Source organism: Toxorhynchites rutilus, chromosome 1, assembly GCF_029784135.1.
Source record: "Toxorhynchites rutilus septentrionalis strain SRP chromosome 1, ASM2978413v1, whole genome shotgun sequence".
Taxonomy (NCBI): domain Eukaryota; kingdom Metazoa; phylum Arthropoda; class Insecta; order Diptera; family Culicidae; genus Toxorhynchites; species Toxorhynchites rutilus.
The window spans coordinates 54,645,930-54,658,207 of NC_073744.1; the positions used below are offsets into that span (position 1 = coordinate 54,645,930).

The window sequence follows — 12,278 nt, forward strand, 5'->3', positions numbered from 1 at the left end:
TTTGCATTACTGCAAACAGAAGAAGGCAGCAGCTGAGACACATCGGATTCTTGTGGAAAGTTACGGCAAGCATGCTCTGTCGGAACCAAAATGCAGAGCTTGGTTGCACCGATTCAAAAGTGGTAATTTTGACCTCGAACATGAGGAGCGCTCCGGTGCACCAAAAAAATTCGAAGATGAGGAATTGGAGAAGTTACTCGTGTTGGTGCGAGAACTTTCGGATGTTGTTTTGCTCCGAAAGCTCTCGTCTAAGTTCTTGGCATGTATATGATTTGCCAGTGTTGGCAGTTAGCTTGATAATTTTCCCTCTTGAGTAGGGAAGTATAAAAGTTATAACAAGATATACACAAGAAGAACTTGCAGAAATGTTGGGAGTAACACAACAAGCAATTTCACATCGTTTATAGCAACTTGGAATGATTTAAAAACAAGGCAATTGGGTCCCACATGAGTTGAGGCCGAGATACATTGAACGGCGCTCTCTCATCTGCGAACAACTGCTTCAGTGACAGAAAAAAAAGGTTTCCTGCACCGAAACGTGACTGGTGACGAAAAGTGGATACGGTACGACTATCCTAATGGTAAAAAAATTGGGTTAAGCCCGGCCAGCCATCAACATCAACCGCAAAAACGAATATTCATGGTTCCAAGCTTATGCTGTGTATTTGGCGGGATCAGCTCGGAGCTTTTCAAACTAAATGAAACTATCACAGGAGAGCGTTACCGACAACAATTGATGCGTTTGAGCCGAGCCCTGAACGACAGGAGGTCGCAATACGCCGATAGACACGACAAGGTGATTCTGCAGCATGACAACGCTCGGTCCCATGTTGCAATTGGTGTCAAAAACTACCTGGAGAATATCAAATGGGAAATTTTACCCTACCCGCCGTATTCACCAGACATCGCTCCCTCCGATTACCATTTGTTCCGGTCGATGACACATGGCCTGGTTGAGCAGCGATTTTCCTCCTATGATGATACCAAAAAATGGGTCGATGACTGGATTGCCTCAAAAGACCAGTTCTCCTTCAGGGTGGAATCCATATGCTACCAGAAAGATGGGAGAAGGTTGTGGCTGACGATGGACAGTACTTTGAATAATCTGTGACTTCTCTTCTTTTTATAATAAAACGTTGAATTTAAAAAAAAACGCTGGAAACTTATTTGTACTCCCAATACTAAAAAAAATCTTGGGATTTTTTTTTATTTTGGAGGGATTTAGAGATTCAGTACTACTCTAATTCTTACTTAAATACGTTTCTACGCCTTTTCTAGACATGTGCGATCTTTTTTGAGAATTTTAACAGTGTTGTGCGGTACAAAAATATATATTTCTAAATTTTGAGACCCATTACAGGTTAAATTTATATTTAAATATGTTTTTTTTCATTTATTTGTGTATGTTTTTTTTCTATATATTGTTGATCTTTTATCAGAAAATTTCTGGAACCGCGCGGTGCGAAAATATGTAATAAATTTTTAATATTTTTTTTATTTCTATTTTTTTTTATTTTCCTAAAATCTATTTTTGTATTGTATTTTTTTAAAGTATTCGTGTATTCGTAAAAAGAGTACTAAACCTTATCACCAACGCTATGGAAAGTATTGTTGCAAATTAGAAAATTAGATTATTTTTACTGATTCCCTCTATGGTTAGGGATCTGTCCTGATTTAGCAGGACATGTCCTGATTCGGAGATGCTTCTGGGACGTTCTGATTTATTTTTGATATTCTAACTTTTGACCTGATTTACTATAAGAAACCAGCTGACCGGGCAAACTTCTCTCCGCCCAAAGTGGAATTTTTGTTATCAATACCTTCACACATTCACATTCTCTTACGAGGGTCACTATTTATATTTCGGGAATAGGAACAAAAACAAATAGTTAAGCTGCGAATATATTTTTATTGTTTTTCAAAGTACTCGCCACGATGATCGATACACATGCGCTTAAACCAATTTTCAAAGCAATTCCAATCGACACGAGCCTTTTTTTGAGCGATTTTCAAATTATGTGGGATCCTTCTTCTTCTTCTTCAATGGCACTAACGTTCCTAGAGGAACTTCGCCGTCTCAACGTAGTATTACTTGCGTCATTTTTATTAGTACTTAGTTAAGATTTCTATGCCAAATAACACGCCTTGAATGCATTCTGAGTGGCAAGCTCTAGAATACGCGTGATCACAGTGCAAGTCGGAGGAAATTTCTTTGACGAAAAATTCCCCCGATCAGAACGGGAATCGAACCCGAACACCCGGCATGTTAGTTATGACGCTAACCACTCGGCCACGGGTGCACATGTGGGATCCAACGTGAACATAATTTTGGCACAACTAAGTGTTCATGTAAAATCGCATATATGCTGGTGGAACTAATGCTTAGGGATGCCTCAATCTCACAATAGGTTACATGACGATCTTGCTTAATAATTTCGTGCACAGCATCGATGTTTTCTGGCACTACAGTCGATTTTGGACGACCTTCACGAAACTCGTCGGACAGCGAACTACGACCACGATTGAATTCACTATACCAGCGATACACAGTGGTTTTTGATGGAGCTTCATCGCCAAAAGTCAAATTAAGTTGATTGACGCACTCTTGTTGTGATAATCCACGTCGAAAGTCGTAAAAAATCATCACACGAAAATGTTCACGATTCAGTTCCATTTTTTTGCCGAGACCAAACTTTCAACTAAATATAAAATAAACAAATAGCGTCCGTATGACAAAATGTTGTGAGTACGTATATCGTCAAAAATGTCAAACTTTACGATGGAACCGTCAGATGGACTCACATGACATCAGTGTTGCCAATTCCCGAAATATAAATAGTGACCCTCGTACTAAGCGAACGTTCATGGATCCAAACGCAGAACTGATTGATCTTCTAATTGACTCTTAACAATATTCTTTTATTACGAACTAGCTGACCCGGCAAACTTCGTCCCGGCCAAAATTGATTTTTCGTTATCACATTGATCTTATAATCTACCCTTTAAAAGTATTTTTTACTATAAAATTTCAGTACTTATAACAAAACTCGACATTATAATTATCAGATTATGAGAGTGTCAGTGTCAGATTATTTTCAGACATAATCCTCGTGTAAGATTCCTTTCTCGCGTTTTGCTCTTATCAACACATTCGGCGATCCATTTTTATTTATGTAGATAGAGAACGATATAGGAGTGCGTTTCAGCACATTGAAATCCATTTCCACTTCCGAACGAGGATCAATTTCATTGCCGCAAACTCAAATGGACTAACAACGCTTGTCAATATGTAATTGAAGAACACATGCGAATTAAATCTTTCGAATTTTCCCATTTTCCTCCAGAGTTTTCCGAGAATTTTCAATTGTCATGTTTGGTTGAAATATTTGTATTATTTTTATAGAACCCCCTCTCCATTCCCGAGAAGGGAGGGGTGTCATACCATCATAGAAACATTTCTCGTACCCAAAAACCCTTAAATCCCAAGTTTGGCTTTATTTGCTTTATTAGTTCTTGATTTATGAAGAAACTAGATGACCCGGCAAACTTCGTCCAGCCCAAATTGTTATCAATACCTTCAAACATTCACGTTTTCTTACTATGAGCAAGTTCATGGGTCCAATCGCATAACTGTTCATAATTTTCATAACCGTTGAATTTTCTTTTTTTCCTAGTATCCTAGTATTTCTACCAAAACTCATCATTATAATATCAGATTAATTTCAGACACAGTTCTCGTTCAAGATTTTTCAACCACTTGCAAATAACATGTTTCTCCGTTACATGGAATAAATGTTTTATACAGAAAATATGATAGAATAAAGACAGCCCTAAATCGGACAATTCCTGCCTCGAGTTCTGCTCTTATCAACACATACTTTTTTTATTGGTATAGATAGAAGTATATATAGGAGTGCGTTTCACCACATTTAAATCCATTTTCAGTTTCGAACAAAGATCTAATCATCATAGAATCATTTATTGCACCCTGAAACCTCCATACGCCAAATTTCGTTTCATTTGCTTGATTAATTCTCGAGTAATGTAGAAATTTGTGTTGAATTTGTATTGCAGACCCCCCCCCCCCTTAGAGAGGGGGGAGGGGTCTCAAACTATCACGAAAACCTTCCCCGGGCCCAAAAACCCCTACATACCAATTTTCATGCTGATCGGTTCAGTAGTTTCCGAGTCCATAAGAATCAGACGGACAAACAGACAGACAGACAGACAGACAGACAGAAATCCATTTTTATATATATAGATATGTGTTTCATTTGTATGACAGTCTCCCATTGAAGAGAGGGAAAGAGTGTCGAAACCATAGAAACGTTCATCGATCCCTATAACCTCTATATGCCAAGTTTGATTGCATTTTCTTGATTAGTTCTCGAGTTATTCAGCGCTGAAGAGAGAGGGAATAATGTTAAACCATTTAAGAAACGTTTCTTGTCTCCTAAAATCTCCACATGCCATATTTGGTTCTGTTTGCTTGATTAGTTCTTGAGTTATGCAGACATTTATGCTTCATTTGTATGGAGGCCCCCCATAAAGAGAGGGGGGGGGGAGTGTCAAACCACCATAGAAACGTTTCATGCCCCTAAAAATCTTCACATGCCAAATTTGGTTCTATTTGCTTGATTAGTTTTCGAGTTATGCAGAAATTTGTGTTTCATTTGTATGGCAGTCAAACCCCCCCCCCTCATAGTGAGGTGTGAATTATCCAACCACCATAGAAACATCTATTGCACCATAAAACCTCCATGCCAAATTTGGTTTCATTTGCTTGGAAAATTCTCGAGTTATGCAGAAATTTGTGTTTCATTTGTATGGGAGCCCCCTTTTAGAGAGGGGGAGGAGTGTCGAACTACCATAGAAACGTGTATCGATACCTAACACCTCTATATGCTAAGTTTGATTCCATTTATTTGATTAGCTCTCTAGTTGTTCAGCAACCTCCACCCCCTATCCTCTTTAGAAAGGGGAAGGGGTGGGGGGGAGTTTGCAAATAAAACCTTTATATGCCAAATTTGGTTCCATTTGCTTGATTAGTTCTCGAGTTATGCAGAAATGTGTATTTCATTTGTATGGCAGCCTCTTCCCCAACCTTAGAGAGGAGCAGGAGTGTCGAACCACTATAGAAACAGTTATTGCCTCTTTAAACCATCACATGCTAAATTTGGTTCCATTTGCTCGATTAGTTCTCGAGTGATGCCCCACCCCCCTCCTTAGAGAGGAGAGAGAGGGGTGCCGGAACACCATAGAAACGTATCGTGTTCTCTAAAACCTGCACTTCACAATTTTGATTCCATTTGCTTGATTAGTTCTCGAGTTATGCACAAATTTGAATTTCATTTGTATGGCGAAACACCACCTTGAGAGGGGGTAGGAATGTCGTACCACAATAAAAATATTTCTTGTCCCCGAAACCTCCATATGCCTAATTTGGCTAAGTTTGCTTGCTTAGTTCTTAAGTAGTACAGAACTTTGTGTTTCTCTTATATGGCAGCCCCCCCTTAAAGAGGCAAGAGGACTTCTCTTCTTTTTATAATAAAACGTTATAAAATTTTTGAATAGATGTTTTGAATAGTTAAAAAACGCTGTAAACTTTTTTGTACTCCCAATACTAAAGAAATCTTGAAAAATTTTTTTTTTTTCGAGGAAGTTAGAGATTCAGTACTACTCTAATTCGTATTTAAATGTGTTTTTACGCCTTTCTCTAGATATGTACGTTTTTTATTGAGAATTTTAAGAGTGTTGCGCGTTGCTTGCTTAGTTCTTGAGTTATGCAGAAATTTGTGTTTTATTTGCTTGGCAATTTTTTTTGGGATTTTTCTCACGAAAAGCTTAACGTCAGTCCCTAGGGATCGACACGGGACTCAACGTGTTAATAATCTACGACATTGTTTTTGAACGAAGAAAGAAGGTCGAAATAACCGTGACTTTTCTGCTATACAATTCAGTTTTTGGTCTCTAAATGCTCATATTTACTCAAACAATCCATAGTTGAAATAAGGAAGTGTCGATCTTCTACCAAAAGTTTGTTTAAAAAATTCTAAAAAAAAAGTATCCATTTGGCAAAATGGTGTTCCTATGCCCTCCAAAAGTACGAAGAAAGCACAAGTTCTCCATTCAACAAGCATTACATGAACAACCGCAACAGTTTGATTAATTTGTACAACGTTAAAAACTTCCATTAGAGCCTGCCCGCAAAATAAAATGCCACTCGTGAATATTTAACGCCTTGTGATTTACAATTCATCGCTCGTACTTTTCCCCGGATTCAATTAAATCGAGAAAAAATAAATTTCTGTTTGCTGACCTTATCGAACCGTGGGAGCTTATTCGAAATGAGAAAATTTCCAAACATATTTACGGCGTTTCATTCTCCACCTGTCGGCAAATTTGCGGCTCAGAGAATAACACCCAGCCAATGGGTTTCCGCTTCACTACCCGCGGCGCAAGATCGTTCGCTCACTCACTCACTCACTCACCTGGAAGTCGAAATTTCCATATTCATCACCGGTGGTAATATCAGTCGGTGCTTCCTCAAGAGCAGCACATTCGTCCCACTTGGTGCTGAATCGGGGTGCACTTCCGGATCCCCCGCCGCTGTCACCTTCCGCCGAGCTACCATCACCACTATCGAGTTCCGCTAACGCCTGTCGCGAACCGCCGCCGTCGTCAACACCTCCCCCATCGGGCCGATCCTTGCTGATGGAATTGAGATTATTCCGCAGCCAACTGTGCCAGGATTGATTTGCATTCTGATGGCTGCCGCCGCCATGGTGAAGAGATTCATGAAGGTTGCCCAGCCTGCAAAGAATAATGCAACGGGAATCAATGAAAATGAATCGGCGAGAATGAAACGGGTTCTGTGGATATAATGCCTATTTAATGTGGTTTAAATTTTAAACCTACCAAAATAAAACAGAAAAAAATTGCTCAAGAAAATACTTGGATCGCGTAGAATATGATGAGAGAAAATCTAATTTCGATAATTTTTGGAATCTAAAAGCTATTAAAACCCAAAATCTTTATCTCTTTATCAATAACGATTAATAACGGCGGCCCAGAATTTTTAAGGCCAATGAGAAATAAGTCAAATAACTCAAAAGTGTCGGATTGCAGGAACTTCTTTTCGGATACCTATAAAATTTCGCAAATTTTTAATCAGTTTCAACTCTGAAAAGCCTCTCTACAAGATCCCACAGATACATACACGGTTAAAAACGGTTTCACTGTAAGATTGGGAACCGATTCTTGGAAGTTCCACTTCATGAAGAAGTGGAATAGCAAAAGCTGCCTTTCCGAATTTCGTAGTTACCAATTTGTCAAATCGACTTTTTCATTTCGCTGTCAGATACTTATAACATGTGTCGAGCTTGAATTGTTCCCAAAACTTTGGCTACTTCTTTAGAAGATTTTGGCCATTCCTGTAATTCCCGATGAACACGACTAATGCACTCCAACATTCCCTCTTTCATCGTTGGGCCGGACCCGGAAAGTCTTTCGCCTGGTTTACTCATCTTATGGGGAATTCTCCTTTCAGTAGCGATTTTTTAATCGATAGATTTTAATAAAACCTTCTTAACGACCATTTCGTCTAGACTGTTCCTTCCAACAGCGAGAAAAATAACTAGTGCATTGAGTCTGATCATAACGTTACTCAGAGATGGTCCTTTGGCATGCAAATATTCTGCGCTGAATCTACTTCATGTAGTACAACGCATCAGAAGTACAGCTAACACAGAAGTATAAAATCATAAAATTCTGGTAGGAGGGACTGTGCACTGAATCCAGTATATACGCATAATACTCCAGTGGCTGTGATCAGCTCATAAATTGATATCACAGCATTATAATGAGCACTCTATCGAATTTGCGACAATCTTTTAACAACACACCTGTGAGGCTCAGAAACATTTCTCAGCGATTATTTGAAACTGCGAAAAATCGAGTAAATAGTTCTAAAAATGTCACACACTGTAGATTCTTAGCAAAATCATGTTGTGTTCATAAGCCCAAACAGTTGTCTACAAACCCTATGCATACGGATTTTTTTTTGTTTTGCTTTCTCAACAAAACCTGAACTCCTTCATTTGATCCTGACATGGTTCGTGCGGACGATAGCCTGCGAACGGGACTCCATGAAAACTAAACCCTGACCTTTCAGTTGTTGAAAGACGTCGTAATTCAAATCTGCAGCTTTTCCCACCCAAAACGAAAAAACTAGAAGCAGGTTATACCTGTGATATAACCGCAAGGTTAACGTAGGACTACCATTGGCTTAGTAATCATTTGTTTGAAGTTGCATCAAATTCTATTCTCAATAAATGTTTGAATGGATATTTTGTTATTGGTGGATCACACCATTGGAGGAGAAGGCGGATCCTTCGCCTGAAGGAGGACTGGGTTGATGGTTCAGATAATCGATAATTTGGTCTTTGAAAGACATTTCGATGTGGCACAGGAAAATTAGATCACTTGGAAAAAAACACAGGAATTCAAAACACGTGGAATACTTCTAAACAACTTGGTTAGTTTATTCACGATCTTACACGGGTAAAGGTTGGATTTGGACTGGATGCATATTGACAGGAATCGGTTTGTATGCAAACATTTATTTGTGTGCGTTCGGTTTCTGTTATGCTGTGCATCGATTTACTGTGCTAGTTGTGGATGTGTCATATATTGCATATTGAATGGGAGGGAAGGATTTGGATGGGGATAAGGACAGGGTTGAAAATAGGGAATCTATTTCATTTCACACTTGCTCAACATTCGCGCTAATGATCACGAACAGTTTTCCCTTGGAATGGTCTTGCTGTCTGTTCAAATATATGCGAAATAATATTCTTTCGCTTGTGTTCTCTTTTTGACGTTCGATAGTCAAATCCTCAAGACAACCTGACAACAAGACAACTTTGTTCACAAGCAAACGATTTTGCATGCCCGTTCATCACGGCAGCTAAAGAGAAACGGACAGAGGTTGACCAGCCGACGCATTATGAATCATGCATCAACCGCAGAACAATTGAGACTGAAATTAAATTTCTAGAAGCTATCGTTATTTATCATGATTTAAATATTTTGCTTTCGAAGCAGTTTTGAGCTGTTGAAAAAAATCTCTCGTAGATCTTTTATCTTTCGAATAATGGTTTTTTCATAAAACTTCGTTCGATAGACATTAACGCTCAAAATCGTGTACAGGTCGGAATCGATTTTCCGGAGACTCGATTATCCTGGATTCGATTATCCGGAATTTTAGCCTTGATTATCCGGAGTATTTTATTTTTAATTTTCGGAAATTTTGAATAATTTGTATAATAATCCCATATTGAATAGCTAATATGGGTATTGAATGGAAGGGCTGGACTAGTAGAACACAGTTATTTGACACAGATTACATATCTGTATACAATTACAATCTCAGAACCTCATCGATATGGATATCAAATGAAAGGGATTGACTAGTAGTATACAGTTATTTATGACAAATGCAAAGATGGCGGCCACTACAAAATGACAGATTATATATTTTCTCAGAACCCCATCAATATGGGTATCGAATTAAACATGATCATGAAAAATCCAAATCCAGGTTGGCCGCAATTCCCAAATGAACAATTATTTTTTAATTGTTTCATTCAGCTTGCCCTGTTTGTATGTATGTATGTGTGTTTGTAGGGTTGTCCCACATTAACCGAAATTTGACTCCGTTCATGATCACTGATTGATCTGAAATTTGGAACATACCTTTAATTCTACTGCCATTATTAAACTGTGTATTCCACGATCTTAAAAAATTCGATTTGGTCGCCGCTAAAAAATGGCTGAATGGTTTTACTTGGAGAATACACTACATTATGAACAAAATAAATGCGAAAAGGTCGCCGCCACCAATCAATCAGTCAACAGGAACAGAGTCAATTTTCTATTAATGTGGGACAACCCTACAAACATTCAAATATACATACAAATAGGTCAAACTGAATAAAACTAATATATTTAGAAAGTAATTAGATATTTGGGAACTAGTGCTGAAAATATCCACGTTCACGACATTCAAATTCAGCGAATTGCTGCCTTCCTTGTATTGATGACCTACTGCTCAAGCGAGAGTCGATAAATAAAGAACAACACTGTCAATGAACCCCAGTGGAATGAACATCAACATCAGCTTGCCATGAAGTTCATTTTTCATTATGACAGATATGGTGTTGAGTTTCAACAGAAGAGAATTCATCCGATACTGGGAAAAATATAATTCCTTCATTCGTGAATAAATGTTGATAATTTGTGGCACTGTTGGGAACTGCGGCCATTTTGGATTTGCATTTTTCATAAATAACTATGTTTTACTAGTCAACCCTAGTCAATTTGATATATATATATATATATATATATATATATATATATATATATATTGGTTCTGAGAAAATATGTAATCCACCATTTTGTAGCGGCCGCCAACTTGGATTAACATTTTTCATAAATAACCGTATTCTATTAGTCAAGCCCTTTCATTCGATACCCATATTGGGGTTTTGGGAAAACTCATATTGACGTTATTTTGAGAAAATATGTACATAATCCGCCATTTTGTACCGGCCGCCATCTTTGATTTTCAAGATCATGTAATACGCAGTTTTATAATGACACCAAAGATAAAGATGTGTTCCAAATTTCAGATCAAACAGTCAACAGGAAGGGGGTTAAATTTCTATTAATGTGGTACAGCGCTACAGGAAAAGTCACAAAGTTACAAAGTTACAAACATACAAATGGGCCCAAGCTAGATAAAACCGTTGAATAAATACGTGCGAATCATAATTATATTACGTTTACCGGGAGAAAGTTTTATGATTCGATTATCCGGAGTGAAAAAAAAATCAATACTCCGGATAATCGTGTCCGACCTGTATATACATGAAGAGCCCATACAATTTCCACCAAGTCATCCACAACGGAAGATGGGCACTTTTACAGAGAAAAAATTCCCTTTCCTGATTATATTCTGCAAACTTTTTTTCTATTTAGCAACACTTCAAGAACATGTCAAACGTAAGAAATTTACACACAAAAATGTTACGAGAAGTTTTTCAGGAATCTTCATACAAAAATGTTATATAATCCAGAAACTATGAAAGATAGCAAGTTGATGCCTTCGACAAAAGTTGATATTTTGGTAAGATCTGAAACTTTTTCGAATACATTATATCGCTATCTTAGGATTAGTTGTAATTTTTTCTAAAATAGTTTTTTTTAATTTTTTCTTAGGGTCCCCATTTCCATTTTAGGTCCAAAAAATTCACCGTTGTTCCTTTTTTCCAAAAACTACTTTTTTTTTTCAAAAAAATCATAATTTTTGAAGTACTGAATCTATTTTTATGACCGATATATCAAATTAAATCCAACTCGCTATTCGTTTTGAAAAAAAAAAATGAATTCGCAAAAAATTGGTCTTTGTTTTCGTAATTATTGTTTGTATTTGTTTTTTTATAGCTTTCATGGTCTCGGGACCAAGGACGCTATATTTTTTAAAATTTCTTCTTTTTTACAAAAAACGTATTCAAAAATCAAAGAAGCGTTTTTGAGCTATGACTTTCAAAATTAATCGATGCAATGGTCTCAAATATAATTTTCCCCTTTTCTCCGGAAATGGTTTTTTCAAAAATCTATAACTTTTGAACTACTGGAGCAATTCAGATGATCGACATATCAAATTGAAGCCAACGAGCTAGTCTCATATTCTAGCTGCATAGAATTAGTCTAGTCGCATAGAAATGTTGAACGTAGACTGAATACATATTAACACCTCTTTGAATTTTGGATATGTTATGTAAAAAACCTCATCTTTCAAGAAACATATTTAAAAATAGCGCCCTTGGTCCCGAAATGTAAACTGTTAAAAATAAATACAATCATCAATAATTACGAAAACAAAATTCTACTTTTTCACAAGTTTAATATTAACAAAAATACTAGCTAATTGATTCAAATGTGATATGCCGATCATTTAAATCGGTTCAATAGTTCAAAAGTTATGAATTTTCGAAAAAAGTCATTTTTTGATGGAAGGGAAAAAATGATTTTTCGGACTCAAATAAAAATGGACACCCTAATGAAAAAATAAAAAATACGGGTCTAACATTTTTTGATGAAAAATTCGAGGGGTTGTATCCGAAATACGACCGCTTAGGACGTAGGACTACGCAATTTTTTTTTTAAATTTGTTGGTTTAACATTTCGGATATTATTTGCGAATATGTCGAAAT

The 12,278-nt window shown here is 37.1% G+C and overlaps 1 protein-coding gene across 5 annotated transcripts in view; it reads right to left on the reverse strand.

Annotated features, from left to right (window-relative positions):
* The window catches only part of LOC129766565 (alpha-mannosidase 2), a 446,086-nt gene that overhangs the window by 51,892 nt on the left and 381,916 nt on the right, over positions 1-12,278 (reverse strand). For all 5 annotated transcript variants that reach the window (XM_055767155.1, XM_055767146.1, XM_055767153.1 and 2 more), the window contains one exon: positions 6,492-6,813. In XM_055767155.1, the coding sequence (XP_055623130.1) occupies positions 6,492-6,813 (322 nt within the window). The remainder of the gene's footprint in view (positions 1-6,491; positions 6,814-12,278) is intronic.